Source organism: Aulonocara sp. 'chitande type north' Nkhata Bay, unplaced genomic scaffold (genome assembly GCF_057382095.1).
Source record: "Aulonocara sp. 'chitande type north' Nkhata Bay isolate Kocher_YH1m ecotype deep benthic unplaced genomic scaffold, A_spYH_male_GT1.1 unmapped_scaffold_20, whole genome shotgun sequence".
In the NCBI taxonomy this organism is placed as follows: domain Eukaryota; kingdom Metazoa; phylum Chordata; class Actinopteri; order Cichliformes; family Cichlidae; genus Aulonocara; species Aulonocara sp. 'chitande type north' Nkhata Bay.
The window spans coordinates 101,141-124,662 of record NW_028234352.1 but is presented as its reverse complement, the minus strand read 5'-3'; the positions used below and the strand labels follow the sequence as shown (position 1 = coordinate 124,662).

The 23,522-nt window shown below is 42.5% G+C and overlaps 2 protein-coding genes across 23 annotated transcripts in view; both read left to right on the top strand.

Moving 5' to 3' along the window:
- ank2b (ankyrin 2b, neuronal) overlaps positions 1-23,522 on the top strand; it is a 152,624-nt gene that overhangs the window by 122,258 nt on the left and 6,844 nt on the right. For 13 of the 22 annotated variants that reach the window (XM_086284934.1, XM_086284935.1, XM_086284939.1 and 10 more), the window contains 8 exons: positions 1,968-2,000; positions 2,214-2,235; positions 4,162-8,688; positions 9,153-9,230; positions 9,364-9,495; positions 9,612-9,749; positions 9,969-10,203; positions 10,566-10,626. In XM_086284934.1, the coding sequence (XP_086141060.1) occupies positions 1,968-2,000; positions 2,214-2,235; positions 4,162-8,688; positions 9,153-9,230; positions 9,364-9,495; positions 9,612-9,749; positions 9,969-10,203; positions 10,566-10,626 (5,226 nt within the window). Of the gene's footprint in view, positions 1-1,967; positions 2,001-2,213; positions 2,236-4,161; positions 9,057-9,152; positions 9,231-9,363; positions 9,496-9,611; positions 9,750-9,968; positions 10,204-10,565; positions 10,627-14,534; positions 23,308-23,522 lie in introns of those variants that run through there. The other 9 variants (XM_086284944.1, XM_086284928.1, XM_086284941.1 and 6 more) reach the window with 6 other exon arrangements.
- LOC147300640 (uncharacterized) lies at positions 10,637-14,524 on the top strand. The gene is made up of 2 exons (XM_086285025.1): positions 10,637-14,347; positions 14,451-14,524. Exons 1-2 carry the CDS (start codon positions 10,693-10,695, stop codon positions 14,522-14,524), a joined length of 3,729 nt encoding a protein of 1,242 aa, XP_086141151.1. The 5' UTR covers positions 10,637-10,692.

Sequence of the window (23,522 nt, the reverse complement as noted above, 5' to 3'; positions counted from 1 at the left end):
TATTCTATTCTATATACGAATGTGAATCGCGTGATTGGCTGGACTATGGGATAAGGTGGCCTCGTTCTGATCCCATACGGGAGCAGCCGGTCACTGACTAACACTGCAGAACAGAATCGTTAAAGTTTTCATTTTAACTTAAGGTTCGATTGTTTTCTGTGTGCAGAGACCTGCCAGCAGTGCACAACTGCACACGCGCAGCTTAGAGGGAACGTTGCATATTATGTGCTAATGTCCCACTGATCAACTCCCTCAACTTAAATGAAATCCAAATTATTTTCATATTTGGTGTCCTAAATATAATTCTAAGCACTCAAAGATTAATAGTAACTGTCTTTAACACTGTGGACAGTGTGTGGTGTCATGTTAAAGCCCTGTGAAATATTTGTTTGTTTTTGCATAAACAGCTGTGGTCAGCAGTGTGCCTGGACTTATCATGGGCGTGAATGTCACGGTCATTTTATGTTCTTGTTCCAAGGTGGATTCATGGCACAAAATACATGTTTAATGGCTTTAAATAAGAAGGTTACTTTAGCTTTTCTTTAATCCACAGAGAGACTAAACTGTGCATACAGACTGAAATATATGAGTGTGCTGCTGAAGGCTCTGCAGTCAGAGTGATGGTAGGCTCTAAGCCTAAAACAGATACTACATGTGAAGAAAGGTTTTAGTTATAATATCCCCTCACCCTTTAACAGAATTAAATCTAACTGAATAAAATGTGTGTAGTTGGTAAACGAACTAAAACAGCATGAAATTGTAAATATTCTGTGTTCATTTATGGTATGATTTGGTGCTGTACAACACAGGGTTTCTACAACCCCGTCGGGGAACTGGTTTAAAAAGGTTGTGTTTATATTGTAACCCCTATACTGATTTTCATACATCTTACTCTAGTGTTTGTCATAAATAAAATAATAAGTAATAAAGACTAACACGGAAACTAAATAAACAAAAAAGAAACATTTTCAAACAAAACAAAGGCACAAACCCGCCCTCCAAACTAACTCGCACTAAGCTAAATGACAAACTAAGACTAATAATAACTCTGGTAGTTATAATTCTCCACAACTGGTAGTTTCTTTTTCCAGCATGAAAAGGGTTTATCTGGCAGCTCTCACTGGACAGACCGATCCTCAGAGCAACGAGGAAGTCCAGGGAGAGTTTTGCATTAGCACGTTGGCGGTCTCTGCCACCATTTCTAACAGCTACAGTTCCTGTAATCATCAGTTCAAACAACTGTATGTAAGCACAAGTTATTTCGATTTATCACCACTTTGTCCAGATCTGCTAGAAGACCCAAAGTGTGACACTATGACAGGAAATCTAATGATCAGGGACAATCTAGCACCAAAGCTCAGGCGTTCCAGTGTCCCTGTCCACAGTGACGGGAGGGCTCACCGTGGACTCGGAGGGCGCTCACCAAGAACGAACCCCCTGCTCCAAAACTGACACCTGTAATCTTGACTGAAGTTTGCAGCTGCACATGTTTTTTGGCCAAACAAGGCAAAGAGTTATCTGGCCACAATGACAGAAGCTGGTGAGGTTCAAACCCCAGATCCCAGACAGCCGCTAAATGAACTCAATTTGGCCAAGGAGAGACAGAATTATGGCAGATGCTTTTGGTCAAAGGTACCAAATATGCATCTATAACTGTGAGCCTGTGTGGATTAGAAAGAATCCAAAATAAAGTAATTAAAGATTTATGTTGCAGAATTATTCCCCCAGTGAAAAAGCCCAACATGACCATAACATCCATGCCCAACGTCTGAGCACAGCTGTAGCACACGTGTAATATATTTACCTAGTCCGTCTCTGAAGACCACTTTGACTTTCACTGACATCCACACTGACCTCTTGTTTTTGTTGCTATGGTAACCGTTGGTTTGCCCTTTGTCTGACCTTAATACTGCTCTTGTTTCTATTTGTACATCGTTCTGCTTCTTGCTGCTTCTTGTTCCCCAAAGGAGTCTGATTCAGACCAAGAACAAGAGGAAGAGGTAAAAGCAGCCAGCGCTTCTCATTTCCCTCGTCTTCCCATTAGCTCCACTAATCTGTCTTTGCCTCTGTCTGTAGTTTAGACTGTGATTCAGCAGTGACTTAGCTTATCTGTGCTCTTTCCCTCAGTAATAGGTGTAGTGATAGTTAAAATAATTAGCACGTGCAGCGGTCAAAACATCCTAACTGTTGTATTTCCATGTGATCTTTTTCAGACCAACAGACTGCTCGAGAAATGTAAGACGTACTTTTACTTACATACTTTGCTCTGCAACTTGTACTAATGTGGTTGCTGCTCTTTGATAAAAATGCATATATTTATTAATCAAAATAATATTGGTGTAAATGGTGTGAATAAGTCTAACATTAGTACTGAGAATGCAGAGGAATAACCAGACTCATACACATTCACCCTGAAGTCCATCTTTTCAAAGTTATGTTTCTCTCTACTTTTCTTGTTTCGTAATGATTTACACCTCATTGTTTCAATTTAATCCAATTTCATTCTTTTACAATGCGAGATTGGAGATACGAAGAAAGAGTTAAACAATGCAACTTACGTATGTACATAAATATGATCTTCATTCATACTGTGGTGATGTTTATGTGACGGCCTATATATACATATATTTCTATCTATGTGCTAGCCTGAAAGCCAGCGTAGCGCTAACACTGTCATAATCGTGGTTGCTGATGTGGTTGCACTTGGCCCTGATTGGCCAGGTGGGTGGAGAAGTGCAGCTAGTGTTGTGTTGTGCATAATTTGGGCTTTTACTCTGCATTTCCACACTTCGTTCTGCATTGGTTAGATCAAAAAGAGACTCTCAACAGTAACATGATTCACAGCTGCTTGTGGGATGTGAGTTAAATGACTGTAGCCATTATACAGTAACAGAACAAATCACCTTTAAAAGGAGAAAGGACAAAATGTGATTCGCCATGAGTGAAGCACATCCAGACTCCACCTTCCTAATTCTGAACTTCCTTTTTCTTCCCAGTATTGTTTTTGTGGTGCAGTTTGTGCCATGTTGTGCTGGTATCATATGCTCTAAGTTCCTGAAGTTGGCTACTAGTGTAGTCAGGCTCCTCCCCCTCTCCCCTCCACCATGGCTTGTCTCGTGGTAATGTGAACATTCAGGAAAAAAGTCACAAAACATGTTAATTAGATACATTTAACAAATCAACCCATATTTGTTAGCGTTACGTTTCTAAAGGACGTGTTATTGAGTAAAACTCTATGGACCGTCTGTATTTTCAACTTTCACACAGTATCAGTGTCACTGACATTTTAAAAACTGGAATTGCTAAATGAACGGGCCCAGAACTCACCACATTACTGAAAGAAGACAAGCAACTAAGTACCAACTTTCTCATCACTCTTCTCTATGACCTCTCCATCATCATTTCCCTTTACTTTGCATGGAAATAACTTGCCATACTTACAAATGAATGTGTGTGCTGTGTGTCTGTGTGATTATACGTACCGTCTTCTTAGTGAGAGTTCATCTTGTTTGCTCTGTATGTCACCGTTTTTTGCTTCTGTTTCTTTTTTTGTGAGTTTTCATTACGGTTGTCTTCCAAATGCTGATTTAGTCAAAAGCAGAATGGAGTGAAATAGAATTCCTTCATTCCTGCTTGAATTGAAATAAAATATATTAGTTTTGCAATAGAGCTAAACATGGCAAATCCTCATACGCCATTTACATTATCACTGGCTTTCTTTCATAGAGTTAGTGACATTTCCCATACATCTGAGCAATCTTGAGATGTTTTGATGTTGTTTCTGTTTCATATGTTTTGTTTTGGTTTTCATTGTTTTGTAGGTTTCTCTGTCACATGCTAGTTTTTTTATCAGTTCCAGTTTTGATCTGTATTTTTGTCTTGTGAGTGTGGATGCAAGTGGAAAAGCAAGTTATTTCCTGCTCATATCCTTTCCCATTGGTATGTGTTTAGCATTTGCTTTATCACAGCACAGACATATGAAACTACAAGCCTAATTCCTTTGATTCCCTGGTGTACAGTAGAAACCATTGTGAGTTTGTTGTCCTATGATCCCTGCGGTGTGCTCCAATCTTGTCCTGACCACATTCTCCAATGTCTGTCTCCTTTCATTTAAATTTTTAATTTTCTTTACTCCTTACTTGTTCTTCTTCCGTATGGAAGATGAAGAGACGGAGACGTCAGTCCTGAAATCAGAGCTGATTCGAGAACCAGATCTTCTATCCGACGTGTCAGAGATGAAACAAGATTTGATCAAAATGACTGTCATCTTGACTGCAGACTCCGCTGAGAAATCCCCTTCCTTAGGAGGGTGTGGTCTAGAGAAAGGGACCGAGGAAGTTTCTGGAGAAGCGTTAGAAACAATGGAAAAAGACTTAGAGAAAGTCAAAGAGGACCTAGAGAAAGTCAGTGAAATACTGAGGGGTGGAACGTATGAGGGTGAGGTGGCAGAGGAGGCAGCGAAAGCAGCTAGAATGGCTGAGGAATGGGTTCTCCTCTCAGACAGTGAGATAGAAGAAGCCAAAAAGATGGCAGCTTTAGAAAATCAAGAGCTCGTCTTACGGGAAAGTAGAGGTAACAGAGGGACTCCCAGACCTAAAGCCATCAAGGACAGTGGTGACCTTAAAGAATACCTGCTGGATGTACCAATAAGCTCTAAAGTTAAAGCCAAAAAAGAGACAAGTTTCCAGGAAAGATTCACTGATGTTGTGCTACGCAAAAGTACAAAACCAACCACTCCAACCAAAGTACATGACAAACCCACCACTGGTGATGTTAAAAAGCCAGTGAGACGGAAGGGAAAAGACCAGGGGAAGACAGAGGAATCGACAGAAACAGGGAGTCGTCTAAGCGTGCCCACAGCCAAGGCCCCAGCATCCCCTGTATCCCCAGTGATTGAAGAAACTCCCATCGGATCAATCAAGGACAAAGTCAAAGCCTTACAACAGAAAGTGGAGGCAGAGCAAAAGAGCAAAAAGGTCACTGGAAGCAAACCTACGCATTTGCCTGTTATGAGCAAATCCTCCCCAAAAGCCAAAGAAACCGCTAAGTCAAAGCAGGCCCCGCATAAATCCCCTAAAGCTGATTCTGAAAAACTTGAAGAGACCATGTCAGTTAAAGAGCTGATGCAAGCATTCCAAACGGGTCAAGACCCCTCAAAGAGAAAGTCGGGGTTATTTCAGCTCAAAACATCCTCTTCATCCAAATCAGAAAAAAGCACTAAATCTGAAACTATCCACACAAAATCCACGACAAAAGCAGCAGCTTCACACGTCCCTCAAGAGCGAGAAGTGTCATTGGATTCCAAACCCCAAAAGAAACTGATCAGTCAGCAAGACAAAGACACAAAACCCTCTGCTGATTCAGAGCTAACTGACACTGTAGACTTTGGAAACGGTGGCCTTGATGATAGCTCTGGCAGCTTTAAACATGAGGGTGTGGCAGACTCCCTAAGTTCTGGAAATGGATCCTCTCATTTGAGCTCTGAGGACAGTTACAAACATGAGGGTCTAGCCACTCCGGGCACAAGCCCTGAAAGTCTAGGGCTTTCTCCCAAAACTGTAAAGCAAACCTCTACAACTTTGGCACCAGCTGCCACAACAGTAAAGAAAGAGAGTAAAGACACAGAGAAGTGTGGGGATTCTGGTATAGGGACCACTGGTGACCAACTCTCTACAGAATTGACCCTCCTTGTCTCTTCCAGCAAGGCTACAGATGACCACACTACAAGTGAGTCTATATCTGTTAAGAGGAGTGAGTCAAAACCACAAAAGCTTACAAAAAGAATTTCAGAGACTATAGAAACTTTTCTTAGCGATGACGAAAGCCCCGATCATCAGCTAGTATTGTCTTTAGTTGGGTCGTCAGCTCCTAGATCCCCGTCTCAGCATCACGAAAGCTTAGACTTACTTTTAAAACAAGACCCAGATGCTCTCAGTCCGTTAGCTGATGACTCTTTAACAATAAGCCACAGAGACTCGTTAGAGGGTAGTCCTCTCATGGAAGAAAATTCCTCCCACAAATCCCCAGACTCTATTGAACCCAGCCCAACTAAGGAATCACCTCCTCATGACTCCTTAGAGAGCAGTCCTGTAGAGCTAAAAAGCTGCCCATTCTTCCCACTAGGTCCACCTAGCAAATCCTATAGCCATCCAGAGCCTCCCAAAGATGCAGAATTCCCCAAGGAAACTGTGCCCAGTAGGCTTCTTCGAGACCATGAGGCTAGTGCTGATGATGACAGTTGTGAGCAGACGTCTCAGATGACAAGTTCTGGTAAGAGCCCCCTCTCCCCTGACACCCCTAGTTCTGAAGAGGTAAGTTATGAGGTAAACCCCAAACCCCCTGATCATTCATTCCTCTTTGCTCTATCAAAACCGGCTGTCATCCCTGAAGACCCAGAAGAAGATAATGCATCAGACAGCCACGAAGCTAGGAGAAAGATCACTCCTGAGGAAGAGATGTTTAAGATGGCAGCCAAAATAAAAACATTTAATGAAATGGAACAAGACGTGAAGAGCAAAACGAAGTCTAGAAAAGATTTGTTTTCTCCAGCAGATGCCAAAATAGGGGATGACAGCTGTGAAAGTGAGAAGCTATCGCAAAGTGAATGTGGGTTCAGTACACCCACAGAGGATTCAAAATTAGCTCTTTTTGTTGATCCCCTTATTAAAGTACAACCTCCCTCTCCTTTTTCAGCAGGTTTGAATGATGGATGCCACAGCAAAGAGGCCAAGAGCACATCATCAACCAGTGTCACCTCAGAGGGACCTCACTCTGTCTCAGACCAGCATCATTCAAAATCCCAAATGAAAAAAGAAGAAAGTTGCCCATTATCTGGAAAAGCCAATAAAGCCAATAGCAACACAAAGGCATCAACATCAAATACTAAAAATAGGACTGATGAGCAAAAGGAAGAAAGCTTAAGGAAATCAAGGGAAAGTAGAGGAGATGATACGCATGGTGAAGAGTTAGAGATTAGTGAGCCACAGACAGGTGTGCTGAAAAGATGTAGTAATGTCACAGATGAAGTTAAAGGAGATCAGGCCGGACTCTGTGAAACTGTTATTACAAGTAAGACACAGGAAACGTTTAAACCAGAGGTCTGTATCTACGATGACACAGAGGAGGATGACGAGACACTGGAACCTCCCAGGACCGAGTCCAAAGGTGTCACTGCAAGGGTAGATACCGAGTCTTGGTCTGCAATGCGGGAGGATGATGCCACTTTTGAAGCTCGCGTAAAAGAGGAGGAACAGAAGATACTGAATCTGGTTGTTGACCGTCAGTCTCCAGACACCACACCTGGTAGGACACCAACAGAAGAGAGCACTCCCACCAGTGAGCCCAATCCTTTTCTTTTCCAAGAAGGGAAGCTCTTTGAGATGACCCGCAGTGGTGCTATTGACATGACAAAGAGAAGCTACGAGGAAGAGGCTGTTGGCTTTGCCTTTTTCCAGATAGGAGAACAGCCTTTAGAGGAGCCCATCTTAGAAGAGCCCAGACAAGAGAGTCAAAGATCTGCTACAGAACCGGAAGTTGGTCTCAATTTAACACTAGAGGTTAAGACTGATAACAGTGAGCAATCCGAAGAAACAGCTGATTCACAGCTTCGGTCCTCGCCTGAAGATGAACAGCCAAGCTGCAAAGCTGATGCCTCCAAATCTAAAATCCCCAAAATGGGCATTTCAGCTTCAGCTAAACCTACAAAGAAAGATCGGACATCCCCAGAACTTCTAGAGATGAAAGCAGAGATAACTGAAAGATCCTTAGATTTAGACACAAGTTCCCTTGGTCAAATGATAACAAATGTACAGACAGCAGATACTACTATCACTAGATCAGTTTACTCTGAACAGGGGGAAGAGTCCTCTGACTCTTCTCCAGAGGAACCACAGTCAGTAATAGAAGCCCCCAAAACAACAGGAAAATCCAAACAAAGCGCTTCCAGTAGTGTTAAAAAGACTCCAGTCAAAGCACCAGCTAAGCCTACTTCTTCTCAAGGCCGCGGTAAATCAACAATTCATTCTCCATCTCATGCAGTTTCCCCTTCCAGCACTCCTAAAAAAGAGGCCATCTCTACTTCTGAATCTAAATCTAGAATTCCAGTTAAAGCTAGCACGATGAAGCCTGACTCTACTGTCAAACGTGCTGAAAATAACCAAGACAAAAAACTTAAGGTCCCTGTGAAAAAGGATACAAGGAGAAAATCTGAGACAGATGCAGGTCCCTCTGTGGATGTCAAAACCAAGACTCCATCTTCCAAAGCCAAGAGTTTCTGTGAGGGGGAGTCTCCCAGGTCATCTAAAAAAGAACAGGGTCGTCCTTTGAGTGCTGAGGCGGCAAAATCTAAGGGTTTTCAGTCCAGATTGCCAGTCCGAGGCAAAAGCGGTCAGTCGTCACATTCAACAACACCCACTAAAGAAAAAAGGGAGCCCTATAAAGAGCCCGTTGAGTTCTTTGAAGAGATAAGTGATGAAGCAGCAAAACTGGTGGCTAGGTTGGCAGAGGCAGACAGAGAGCAAGAGGTTGCGGCCACCATCTCAGATGACGAGAGCAGTCTCATTGATCCTTTAGTCATAGAAAGAGAACATTTCCCTCCCTCAGGAGACATCTTTCCCATTAGACCACTGTGGGACGAACCTGTTGAGACACAGATGCAGCGAATCCCAGACGATAAAGTCCAAAGTCAAGGTATCCCCCCAGTTTAAGGGGCTATTCTCTATCTCTTGTGCCTCATTAGTACGATAGCTAAAGGTGCTGCCTCTCTGTCTCTTGTGATTATGTCTTCTTGAAGTAAAAAGGAAAACATGTTGCTTGAGCTGTGTTTTTGTTTGTAATGATGTCTCACTTTCCTTGTATGTGTGCTGAAAATCTCAAGATTGACTTAAAGGCTTTATTGTGAAAATAACTTTAAAGATTAAAATGTGACTAATAATATCCAGAACAATTAAGTGTAATGGCAACAATTGATTGAAATGACACATCATGCTCTAGGGTATAGGTCTGGATCCTTAATTAATCCTATGTAAAGACATCGTTAGTAGAACACAAAAAAGAAAGCCAGTGAAGGTGTTTTATTTTTTAATATTTGTGAACATATCATTTGGAACACATTGCGGTTCTGACCGCTCATGGCTGTCTGGTGGTATTTGCAGTAGATCCACAGGATGAAGCAGAGAGAAAAGAGCAACGGTTGGCCATTATAGCTGACCACCTTGGCTTCAGCTGGACGGGTGAGTGACACCTCATCACGGCGATGAAGCGCTCAAGCTCAATGCATAGTTGGCAGGCCCTCAAGATACACCAGACATTCAAATGTATCTTCAAATATTCACGATTGTTACTGTATCATCTTCTCGCCAACAGAGTTAGCACAGGAGCTTGACTTCAGTGAGGAGAGGATCAATGAGATAAGAACTGGAAACCCCAACTCACTTCAAGACCAAAGCCATGCTCTTCTGAAAGTCTGGACAGAGAGGGAGGGAAATCTTGCCACAGGCCAGTGTTTAGTTCCTGTAGTTGGTACACATTTCTCAGAATTATTGCTTTTTACTTAATAAGTAAAGAAATCTTGTTGTCAGCTTTGAAGTGAAACTTTTATTCTGTTTCAACAGAAGCAACACTTATCAAAAGACTGACAAAGATCAATCGAATGGATATTGTTCACCTTATTGAAAGCAGGACGTCTGAAGAAGAAACCTCACATACGTATGCAGAAATCGAGTGGACCATAGCACAGGACCATAGTGAAGGTGCACAAGCTAACCAAATACTTTGAGTATACAATACTAAAACAGGAAAACTGTAAGATTCATGCACGAGATTAGGTGATGTCTTCTAGTTACTAGACGTTTACTAGAATCTAGTAAACTTGCTAAAATACATTTAACTTCTGTTCAATGTGATATGACCGTGAGCTGTTGGCTGTTGAGAGGTTAAAATTTCCCTTCCTGTCCTGTGTGCCCGATCAGGTTTCGCTGCTCTTCATGAAGACATGGACAGCCCCAGGATCAGCAAGCGTACAGAGGCTGCAAAAAAGAGTCCACGCTCAGGACAACAGGTTCCCATAGTTTCAGCAGAAGACCTTTCATCCAGTTTGTCATCACTTCACGAGACAACAGGACGACCGGTGACAGACTCCACAGCAGCAGGCCTTCTTAGAACTGTTCACAAAGACAAGCCACAAAAAGAGATGGAAACAACACAGTGAGTTACTCTGAATGCTTCGTTTAATGTCACCCCATCCACATTATCTAGTTGTTTATTGACAGCCGTGCACATGTTCTGCAACTGTTCTGCACATCAACAGAGAGAAACAAGGAACACATTGCTAAGGTTAAAAGCAGTTTGCTAAGATGCTTCCTTTATTACTTCTTTTTAGTGATCGTTTTGACACAGATTTGCAAACTTAATACGGTTTTTACTACTATGCATTAAATATTGTCGGTTTAATTTCCTTCAACTTGTGAAATATATTCTTTTACAGTAATATGAGCGATTAGGCCGATACTGGGTTATTTTGGTCATTTGTCTCAGCACTGCATTTCTACATTTTCTTTTCTTTGCAGCTTATCACAAAGAACATATGAGGAAATGACAGACTTGGTACAAACTGGCAGTTTTAAACAAGTAAGTCCTTTCTTCACATTGTACTGCACCTCTCCCTATAATCTCCGATCCCATGTGCTACACCCCATGTACAAAGGGGCACCCAAGTTATGTGCCCAAGTTACCCCAACGTCCACCTTCCCCACTTTTGAACGATGTGACCATGAAGGGGCTGCTGAAGATGAGGGGGCAGAGGGAGGAGAGGATTGGAGCTTAGAGTGTCTGCAAAGACCCCACTCTGGAGACAAAGCTCATCATTTGTCACCATTGCCTTGGGCAGAGACATCCGACAGTTCTCAGACAGGTGTATGCAAAAGTCGACCGTTGTCAATGACTGATTTTGGAGACAGTTTGATCGAGTGTGAGCAAGTGGAGCAAGACTTTCAGAAACTGTTGATGGAACTTACAGAAACTGATGAAGAACTACGCCTTACACAACAACATGCTGGTGAAAAAATGCTTCCCACTCAACCTACTACTGTACTCCCTTCTTATCCCCTCAATTTGATGACAGAAAGCACACAAGCAAAACAAATGGCCCCAAAACACATGGATGAAGTTTCATGCCGACTTTATAAGGTCCTGTATGGAGGCAATGTTGAGACTGTGGATTCAGATAGTGAGGATGTGTCTTTATTACCTACAGCTTACTCCCCTGATTACACAAAGCAAGAAGTCAGGAACAATGAGGTTCATGCAGGTGACAGGCAAACAAAGGCTGATAAAGACATTTCAGAGTTTGTGGTTCAGAGTGATGTGCACCACACTCCTTATACAGGCAGTCTTGATGTGAAATTCACGAGTAGCATGAATGAAACCCAAAATACAAATCAGACTGGTCATCTTGATGATGAGGATAATTTTGAAAACATGCTGTCACTCGGACAGAATGTACCTGAAAATGAGAACAAACCAGCAACACCAATGGAGTTAGTATCTGAATATGTTGGCAACTGGGTTATCATTTCACTTTCTGGTACTGAGGAAAGACCGCTTTCTCCAGAGTCACTAACCGAATACAGGCCAATGTCTCCAGACTCAGCAATGTTAGATATTAGATCGTACTCCCCTGAGTCTGTGACATTAAATGAAGACTTGTCCATAGACTCTCCCATACCACAATATGTATCATGTGTGAATCATCCTGTTACCATTCATTACCACTCATCATCATCATCATCATCAGAATCTATGCTGTCAGATACCGAGTATGAGGCTATGCCATTGCTTTTTGAGAAAAGAACAGTATCTCCTGATTCTCTTGGCTCTGTAAGTGATAATGAGCAGCTGTTGGTAATTCAAACAGCAGTTAGTGTAGAAGAGGGAAATGTTGAAATGCCTGAAACAGCAGCTTATGAAAGTGCTGATGTAGAGAACGAGTTTTTGGTATTTTCACCACGTCAGGACAAATCTTCATCTTTAACACAACATTCTATACCAGTCTGTGGTTTAGCTTTTGATGCAGACCACTGCAAGCTCATGTCTCAAATCTGTGACCCACAGTATGTAGGGGTGGCAAACTGCCACTCTTATAGAACCAGGCCGCAATCTTCTCTAGCTGATTCAGAAGACCCTGTTGAAGATAAAGCTGCTGATTTACCATCAGATTTTTGCAACATGTTTAGATCGGATTCCTCCCACTCACTGAGGATCTTTCAGGCTAGTTCTGTTACAGCTACAATGGAAAGGTCCTCATCACCTGATTCACTCTGCTCTGATCTAGAATACGGGTCTGTGTCCCTGGAATCATTATTCTCTGAAAACACAGCTTCATCTCCAGATTCTGTTGATGACTACAAGCCACATTCACCTGAGTCACCCATCCCAGAGTTTAAAGTAGCTTTGTCAGAAGGTTATGTTACGGCTACAATGGAAAGATCCTCATCTCCTGATTCTCTCTGTTCTGATCTAGAATACGGGTCTGTGTCCCTGGAATCATTATTCTCTGAAAACAGAGCTTCATCTCCAAATTCTGTTGATGGTGACAGGCCGCATTCACCTGAATCACCCATCCCAGAGTTTAAAGTAGCTTTGCCAGAAGGTTATGTTACAGCTACAATGGAAAGGTCCTCATCACCTGATTCACTCTGCTCTGATCTAGAATACGGGTCTGTGTCCCTGGAATCATTATTCTCTGAAAACAGAGCTTCATCTCCAGATTCTGTTGATGAAGACATGGCTCTTACATCTGAGTCACCCATCCCAGAGTTTAAAGTAGCTTTGTCAGAAGGTTATGTTACGGCTACAATGGAAAGGTCCTCATCACCTGATTCACTCTGCTCTGATCTAGAATACGGGTCTGTGTCCCTGGAATCATTATTCTCTGAAAACAGAGCTTCATCTCCAAATTCTGTTGATGAAGACATGGCTCTTACATCTGAGTCACCTATCCCAGAGTTTAAAGTAGCTTTGTCAGAAGGTTATGTTACGGCTACAATGGAAAGGTCCTCATCACCTGATTCACTCTGCTCTGATCTAGAATACGGGTCTGTGTCCCTGGAATCATTATTCTCTGAAAACAGAGCTTCATCTCCAGATTCTGTTGATGATGACAGGCCGCATTCACCTGAGTCACCCATCCCAGAGTTTAAAGTAGCTTTGTCAGAAGGTTATGTTACGGCTACAATGGAAAGGTCCTCATCACCCGATTCACTCTGCTCTGATCTAGAATACGGGTCTGTGTCCCTGGAATCATTATTCTCTGAAAACACAGCTTCATCTCCAGATTCTGTTGATGAAGACATGGCTCTTACATCTGAGTCACCCATCCCAGAGTTTAAAGTAGCTTTGTCAGAAGGTTATGTTACGGCTACAATGGAAAGGTCCTCATCACCTGATTCACTCTGCTCTGATCTAGAATACGGGTCTGTGTCCCTGGAATCATTATTCTCTGAAAACAGAGCTTCATCTCCAGATTCTGTTGATGGTGACAGGCCGCATTCACCTGAATCACCCATCCCAGAGTTTAAAGTAGCTTTGCCAGAAGGTTATGTTACAGCTACAATGGAAAGGTCCTCATCACCTGATTCTCTCTGCTCTGATCTAGAATACGGGTCTGTGTCCCTGGAATCATTATTCTCTGAAAACAGAGCTTCATCTCCAAATTCTGTTGATGGTGACAGGCCGCATTCACCTGAATCACCCATCCCAGAGTTTAAAGTAGCTTTGCCAGAAGGTTATGTTACAGCTACAATGGAAAGATCCTCATCACCTGATTCACTCTGCTCTGATCTAGAATACGGGTCTGTGTCCCTGGAATCATTATTCTCTGAAAACAGAGCTTCATCTCCAAATTCTGTTGATGGTGACAGGCCGCATTCACCTGAATCACCCATCCCAGAGTTTAAAGTAGCTTTGCCAGAAGGTTATGTTACAGCTACAATGGAAAGGTCCTCATCACCTGATTCACTCTGCTCTGATCTAGAATACGGGTCTGTGTCCCTGGAATCATTATTCTCTGAAAACAGAGCTTCATCTCCAAATTCTGTTGATGGTGACAGGCCGCATTCACCTGAATCACCCATCCCAGAGTTTAAAGTAGCTTTGCCAGAAGGTTATGTTACAGCTACAATGGAAAGGTCCTCATCACCTGATTCACTCTGCTCTGATCTAGAATACGGGTCTGTGTCCCTGGAATCATTATTCTCTGAAAACAGAGCTTCATCTCCAAATTCTGTTGATGGTGACAGGCCGCATTCACCTGAATCACCCATCCCAGAGTTTAAAGTAGCTTTGCCAGAAGGTTATGTTACAGCTACAATGGAAAGGTCCTCATCACCTGATTCACTCTGCTCTGATCTAGAATACGGGTCTGTGTCCCTGGAATCATTATTCTCTGAAAACAGAGCTTCATCTCCAAATTCTGTTGATGGTGACAGGCCGCATTCACCTGAATCACCCATCCCAGAGTTTAAAGTAGCTTTGCCAGAAGGTTATGTTACAGCTACAATGGAAAGGTCCTCATCACCTGATTCTCTCTGCTCTGATCTAGAATACGGGTCTGTGTCCCTGGAATCATTATTCTCTGAAAACAGAGCTTCATCTCCAAATTCTGTTGATGAAGACATGGCTCTTACATCTGAGTCACCTATCCCAGAGTTTAAACTAGCTTTGTCAGAAGGTTATGTTACAGCTACAATGGAAAGGTCCTCATCACCTGATTCTCTCTGCTCTGATCTAGAATACGGGTCTGTGTCCCTGGAATCATTATTCTCTGAAAACAGAGCTTCATCTCCAGATTCTGTTGATGAAGACATGGCTCTTACATCTGAGTCACCCATCCCAGAGTTTAAAGTAGCTTTGTCAGAAGGTTATGTTACGGCTACAATGGAAAGGTCCTCATCACCTGATTCTCTCTGCTCTGATCTAGAATACGGGTCTGTGTCCCTGGAATCATTATTCTCTGAAAACAGAGCTTCATCTCCAGATTCTGTTGATGGTGACAGGCCGCATTCACCTGAGTCACCCATCCCAGAGTTTAAAGTAGCTTTGTCAGAAGGTTATGTTACGGCTACAATGGAAAGGTCCTCATCACCTGATTCACTCTGCTCTGATCTAGAATACGGGTCTGTGTCCCTGGAATCATTATTCTCTGAAAACAGAGCTTCATCTCCAAATTCTGTTGATGAAGACATGGCTCTTACATCTGAGTCACCCATCCCAGAGTTTAAAGTAGCTTTGTCAGAAGGTTATGTTACGGCTACAATGGAAAGGTCCTCATCACCTGATTCACTCTGCTCTGATCTAGAATACGGGTCTGTGTCCCTGGAATCATTATTCTCTGAAAACAGAGCTTCATCTCCAGATTCTGTTGATGGTGACAGGCCGCATTCACCTGAATCACCCATCCCAGAGTTTAAAGTAGCTTTGCCAGAAGGTTATGTTACGGCTACAATGGAAAGGTCCTCATCACCTGATTCACTCTGCTCTGATCTAGAATACGGGTCTGTGTCCCTGGAATCATTATTCTCTGAAAACAGAGCTTCATCTCCAGATTCTGTTGATGAAGACATGGCTCTTACATCTGAGTCACCCATCCCAGAGTTTAAAGTAGCTTTGTCAGAAGGTTATGTTACAGCTACAATGGAAAGGTCCTCATCACCTGATTCACTCTGCTCTGATCTAGAATACGGGTCTGTGTCCCTGGAATCATTATTCTCTGAAAACAGAGCTTCATCTCCAGATTCTGTTGATGAAGACATGGCTCTTACATCTGAGTCACCCATCCCAGAGTTTAAAGTAGCTTTGTCAGAAGGTTATGTTACGGCTACAATGGAAAGGTCCTCATCACCTGATTCACTCTGCTCTGATCTAGAATACGGGTCTGTGTCCCTGGAATCATTATTCTCTGAAAACAGAGCTTCATCTCCAAATTCTGTTGATGAAGACATGGCTCTTACATCTGAGTCACCTATCCCAGAGTTTAAAGTAGCTTTGTCAGAAGGTTATGTTACGGCTACAATGGAAAGGTCCTCATCACCTGATTCACTCTGCTCTGATCTAGAATACGGGTCTGTGTCCCTGGAATCATTATTCTCTGAAAACAGAGCTTCATCTCCAGATTCTGTTGATGATGACAGGCCGCATTCACCTGAGTCACCCATCCCAGAGTTTAAAGTAGCTTTGTCAGAAGGTTATGTTACGGCTACAATGGAAAGGTCCTCATCACCCGATTCACTCTGCTCTGATCTAGAATACGGGTCTGTGTCCCTGGAATCATTATTCTCTGAAAACAGAGCTTCATCTCCAGATTCTGTTGATGAAGACATGGCTCTTACATCTGAGTCACCCATCCCAGAGTTTAAAGTAGCTTTGTCAGAAGGTTATGTTACGGCTACAATGGAAAGGTCCTCATCTCCTGATTCTCTCTGCTCTGATCTAGAATACGGGTCTGTGTCCCTGGAATCATTATTCTCTGAAAACAGAGCTTCATCTCCAGATTCTGTTGATGGTGACAGGCCGCATTCACCTGAATCACCCATCCCAGAGTTTAAAGTAGCTTTGCCAGAAGGTTATGTTACAGCTACAATGGAAAGGTCCTCATCACCTGATTCTCTCTGCTCTGATCTAGAATACGGGTCTGTGTCCCTGGAATCATTATTCTCTGAAAACAGAGCTTCATCTCCAGATTCTGTTGATGGTGACAGGCCGCATTCACCTGAATCACCCATCCCAGAGTTTAAAGTAGCTTTGCCAGAAGGTTATGTTACGGCTACAATGGAAAGGTCCTCATCACCTGATTCACTCTGCTCTGATCTAGAATACGGGTCTGTGTCCCTGGAATCATTATTCTCTGAAAACAGAGCTTCATCTCCAGATTCTGTTGATGAAGACATGGCTCTTACATCTGAGTCACCCATCCCAGAGTTTAAACTAGCTTTGTCAGAAGGTTATGTTACAGCTACAATGGAAAGATCCTCATCACCTGATTCACTCTGCTCTGATCTAGAATACGGGTCTGTGTCCCTGGAATCATTATTCTCTGAAAACAGAGCTTCATCTCCAAATTCTGTTGATGAAGACATGGCTCTTACATCTGAGTCACCTATCCCAGAGTTTAAAGTAGCTTTGTCAGAAGGTTATGTTACGGCTACAATGGAAAGGTCCTCATCACCTGATTCACTCTGCTCTGATCTAGAATACGGGTCTGTGTCCCTGGAATCATTATTCTCTGAAAACAGAGCTTCATCTCCAGATTCTGTTGATGAAGACATGGCTCTTACATCTGAGTCACCTATCCCAGAGTTTAAAGTAGCTTTGTCAGAAGGTTATGTTACAGCTACAATGGAAAGGTCCTCATCACCTGATTCACTCTGCTCTGATCTAGAATACGGGTCTGTGTCCCTGGAATCATTATTCTCTGAAAACAGAGCTTCATCTCCAGATTCTGTTGATGAAGACATGGCTCTTACATCTGAGTCACCTATCCCAGAGTTTAAAGTAGCTTTGTCAGAAGGTTATGTTACGGCTACAATGGAAAGGTCCTCATCACCTGATTCTCTCTGCTCTGATCTAGAATACGGGTCTGTGTCCCTGGAATCATTATTCTCTGAAAACAGAGCTTCATCTCCAGATTCTGTTGATGGTGACAGGCCGCATTCACCTGAGTCACCCATCCCAGAGTTTAAAGTAGCTTTGTCAGAAGGTTATGTTACGGCTACAATGGAAAGGTCCTCATCACCTGATTCACTCTGCTCTGATCTAGAATACGGGTCTGTGTCCCTGGAATCATTATTCTCTGAAAACAGAGCTTCATCTCCAGATTCTGTTGATGAAGACATGGCTCTTACATCTGAGTCACCCATCCCAGAGTTTAAAGTAGCTTTGCCAGAAGGTTATGTTACAGCTACAATGGAAAGGTCCTCATCACCTGATTCACTCTGCTCTGATCTAGAGTATGGGTCTGATTCTCTGGAACCATTATTCTCTGAAAACAGAGCTTCATCTCCAGATTCTGTTGATGAAGACATGCCGCTATGTGCCATTACAGCTACTCCTGGAAAACCCTTATCACCCGTTTTGCTTTCGTCAAGGAATGAGTACTCAGCTCTATCATTTTGCTCTGCAGTTCGACCTTCATCTCTTTATTCTGAAATTTCTGGAGAAGACAGTGGTTACTTTCCAATGCCGACATTTGAAACAGGCCTTACTGAATCAATTTCAATTAGTGATCATAAATTACTACTTTCTAAGTCACTACTTCAACAATCAAGTGTAGACATAACTTGTACTGAACAGACACCCAAATCTCCTGAATCAGGAATCACAGAGTTTACAGAGACTGCTGGTAGTGGTAAGTCCTTAAAGAAGGTTAAAGTGCCCATCGATAAACTTGTTTATGGTGCTGAATTTTGGAAGCTAAGTTCTCAAATACATGATCATCACTATGTCGGAGAGACAAGTAAAACTGGGTTTTTTGAGTATGCTGGAACAAAAACTGAGTATGTTCTGGAGGATTCAGAGGACAGACCATTGTCACCTGATTCTAAGTCAGAAAACAGGTCTTTGTTGCTGGAGGAAATTACAGATTCTCCAGATTCTTTGAAAGGCATGTGCTCGGATTCCCCAGTTCCTCCGATTTTCCCTTACTTTTCTAACATTTCAGAGTGTCACTCATCTTTACCAGAATCAGCTGTGTCAACTGATGGATTAGACCACAACAAAAGGAGGCCTTTATCACATGTTTCTGTAATATCTGCAGATGGAAGCGTTCCATTTTTACCTGATTCCCCCTTACAAGACCTCAGACCTGTTGTACCTGAATTGCACACAGCTGCCTTTGGATATAGGTCCTCCAAACCAGAGTCATTGCTTTCACATACTGATTATGGCTTCTCAACTTCAGTGGTCTTTACAAATGAGAGAACAGACTCACCTCAATCAGCTTCCAATCTTGAAGACAAGATGTCAGCAGCTGATGAAACATTTAGGGCACACCAGATGATATGTCAGCTGTATGATCCTCATTATGTAGGAGAAAGTTTTGTAAACAGAGCTGAAATAGTTGATGATACTGGGACCAATGTAGAATGTATTCAACTCGATTCAGATGTGGAAGAGAAGGAATTTTCTGCTTTATTTTTTGAACCTTCAGTTTCATCAGAATTTAGTCCTGCTGAGTCCTGCATCCTTGGCAGTCCAGGGTCTTTCAATTCAGAAACTGAATTGCGGCCACTTTCACCAGAGTCAGTCATGGAATATAGGCCCATGTCACCTGAAGACTTAGTGACCGAAATAAGAAGATGGTCTCCTGACTCAAGGGCATCCATTAATGAGTTTAGGCCTCTATCTCCAGACTCTCCTCTACCACCACCATTTAACCCAGATATAGAAGAAGGTGTGTTAGTTTTTGGAAGTAGGTCATCATCACCTACATTTTTCATGCTGGACAATGACTTAGAAGTTTTGGACATGCAATTTTTTGAGGTGAAGGGGGGATCACTTACACCAGATTCTGAAAATGAATTTAGGACACTTTCCCCTGATTCACCTATACCTGAATTCAAACATTTTATATTTCAGCCCCCAAGTGTTTCGAATGCTGAATGCAGGTCCAGTTCAACTGAATCTGTTTGTTTTTCTGATTTAGAATTTGAAGAGGGTCGATTTTTATCAATGACAGATGAACGCCGACTTCCATCGCCTGATTCAGGCGTATCTAGAGACGAAAGTCAAACTCAATCACCAGATTCATCTGAACCTCAGGTGATGTCAGGAGTAGCTGAACGTTACCCATCGTTTGTTGAGTTTAGATCAACAGTTATGTCTGATGTTAAGTATTCATCTTTAGCTAACCGCTTACTTGATACTGAAGATAGGCCAGTTGTTGTAGAATCATTAGAATCAGAAACTGAAGAGAAACCTTTGACCTTTGACTCTATATCAGAGTATAGAATTTCCTCACCTGTATCACTAATGGCAAATGTCACATCATCTTCTCCTGAATCAAGTGGCTCTCTAAACAAATCAGGTCATTTACCAAATCCCACTCTTTCTTGTGTTGATGCCAGTGGTCACAGGTTGTCATCACCTGAATCGGTAACTTCAGAAATAGAATATGCTCCTTTGATTTCACAGATGTCTGATGTTAAGGACAGACCAGAGTCAGATGTGTCTGACCTCAGATGTTTGTCTCCTGACTCTCCACTACCCCAGTACACCACTATGTTAGAAGTCAAACACTGGCCCTTATCACCCATATCAGTATATTCAGATGAAGATTCAGAGAGAGATTTGTGTGCCACAGGGCTTTTTAAGGACAGAGCCGAATCTTCTGAATCAGCTGCATCAGAGTTTAAACTTTTACTAGACTCACCAATTCCTGAATTTAGACCAGATCTAGAATCATCAATATCATATACAGACTTCAGGTCTTGTTCACCTCAATCTGTGTTATCTGATTTTGAAACAGAGTTATATTCTCTTACGGTCCCAGAAGGCCAGCATTCATCTCCAGAATCCTTACCATCTGTGAGCAAATACACAAGTCTTTCTCCTGATTCCCCTGTACCTGACTTCAGACGGGGTTTGCCAGAAACTAATGTTGAGTTCAAAGCTCACGGGTCATCGTCACTTGAATCAGTGGCTTCAGAAACAGAATATGCTCCTCTGATTTTACAGATGTTTGAGGACAGGGCAGAATCTCCTGATTCAACTCAGTCAGAAGATCATTGTAAACCCCTTTCACCTGTCTCACCCATTCAGTTACCTCGTGAGTCTCACAGTGCTTTAAGGTCCATGTCCCCTGAGTCAGTGCTTTCAGACCTAAAAATAGACCTCCCAACACTTGGTAAACCACTTTCTCCTGAATCTCTATCATCAGATAAACTTTCACCTGATTCACCTGTACCTGACTTTGTGAAAACACTGTTTAGAGTACCCAAAAATGTCTTTGTACAAAGATCGGCATCTCATGAGTCAACATGTTCGGACGATGAATATATTTTTATAAGTTTAAGCTCACTAGTTCATGACATGAGATGCTCTTCACCTGGCTCGGTAGCATCTGGAGATGAGTACCAAGTGCAGTCACCAGACTCGCCAATACCCGATTACACACCAGGAATGCCAGAACACGTCATTGTAAATGTTGGGTATCGCTCATCCTCTCCTGAATCCATCGAATCAGATGTCGAGTACGCTGTGAGGGACTTTTTGATGTCCACAATTTTCTGTGTTGAGAACAGACCAGATTCTCCTGAATCAGTAGAATCAGAAACAGAAGAAAGGCCGCTCTCTGTTGAATCTATACCAGAATACAGGCCCATGTCTCCTGGGACATTAGTGCTACTTGGAAACATTAGATCAGCATCTCCAGAATCTACTCAGTCATTTGATGAACACAAGAAGCTTTCTCCAGACTCACCTCTCCCTTGGTTTGCACAAAATGTTTTTGAGGCTCCAGCAGCAGGAACACTTTATGGCAGCTCATCCTCTGAATCATTATCATCATTGTTTTCAGATCTGGACTGTGATCTGACATATTCTCCATTTAACGCAAGAGTCACTACCAAGAGAGCATTGTCAGCGCAGTCCGAAAGATCATATGACGAACTCCTGGGGTCTGAATCACCAGTGCCCGATTTCACAAAGAGTTTTGTGGAAACTTTCACGTGTGTGAGAAACATGTCACCATTAGACTTTTCAGATTCTGACAGTTTATCCCAGGCTTCAGCTCCATTCTGTACGGGAGAAAGAACAACATCACCTGAATCTTTAGTATTAGATATGGAGGAAATACTTGCATCCAGATCATCTTTAAATGAATCAAAAGACCCACCTGACCCTAAAGAATCACTAATTATGGTAACTGAGTATAATCTCGCTGATGATGCTGAGCGATGGAGTCCAAGTTCTCAAGCAAGTCATCTTCAGTGTGCCAGAGAAACTTTGCATAGTAAAAAAAGGTTTACACAGTTTGTTGACAGCACAATGGACTACGAGAGAAGTGAAACAGATGACGAAAATCGGACAGAAAAGGATAAAAATTCAGAGGAGGCAGAGTCACTTCCACCTATGACTGAACACATTTTCTCTTCACGAGCACTTCCATACAGACAGGGAAAGTCTATATTTGAATTGCCTGAGGCAGAAACACAGGATGAAGGTTCACCAGAATCCTCCATGTCCCCCAATGCAGTCATGGTGTTAGATGCAAGAGCACGATCACCAGGACCTGTGACATCAGTCAGTCAGTTCAGACCACTTTCACCAGATTCTCCAGTACCAGAATTTACAGTGGCATTGTCAGAATGTGTAATGTTTCCCAGATCATCATCGTCACCTTTAGCATTGGGTTCAGATCATATGCCACTGAATTTAGACTTTGACTTTGTAGAATGCAGACCATCATCTGTGGAAGTTCCACTGTTTGATGATCAAAACGAGACAGACAGGCCACTATCCTCTGAGTCCTCTGAATACATACCTGTGTCATTTGAATCTGCCGTACACATGGCTGACAAAAGAGCATCATCTCCAGAATCAATGCCAGAGTTCAATGAGAACAGGCCGCTGTCTCCAGACTCTCCCATCCCTCAGTTTACAGAGTCGTTGGAGGCTTACAGCACTATTTGTGAGTCATCGTCAACTGAATCACAGAGTTCAGACTCAGAGTACGAGTTGATTGTCAAATCATCAAAAGTTGCTGGTAGTGACAGACCATCCTCACCTGAATCTGTGTCGTCTCTCGGTGAGTTTGAACAACTGTTACCTGACTCACCGGTACCTGAATTTATGAGAATATTGTCATCTTATTTTATGAATGCTACTCCAGTAGATATATCATCTTCTCCGGTTTCTTTTGCATCAGACTCTGAGTTTGTGGCCTTGCCTGTTGATTGTTGGATTAATGATATTTCGCGACCTTTGAGCCCTGAAACTGCGGAATCAGAGGAGGAATTAGACTCTGGTCCATCTTCATCGTTACTTATCAAAAGCCCAATAGCGATGTCACCGTTAGTAATTCAAATTGGGGATAAGTCTGGTGAAGAACATCCTAAGTGGCAAGAAATGAAAGAATTACAACCAGAATTTCAGTCATACAAAGAATGGATGGAGCCCGGATCCCAGGTTGGAAACTTCTCAACTTTACAAACCACCATCTGTGAGGAAGACTCACATGTTAATGATGGTGAAGGAAAGCAGAAGAAGACCCAGCCTGTTAGTGTTGATGATCTAAAGACCAAGCTAGCCTCTCAAAGGGTAAGACTGAAAGCATGAAATCCAGCAGAGAGTAACTAGTTTTCATTAACGTAACCTTTTATGTCACTTGGACATAAAAAAGTGTAACTGTGTGACAAAAAAAGGAAAATACATTGCTGAACTAACAACAACATGGAGTGCATTAATGCTGGGGATGTGTCGTGAGCTACTAATTATTCCCTTCAGTTCATTTGTCTGACGACAGACGGTTGTTT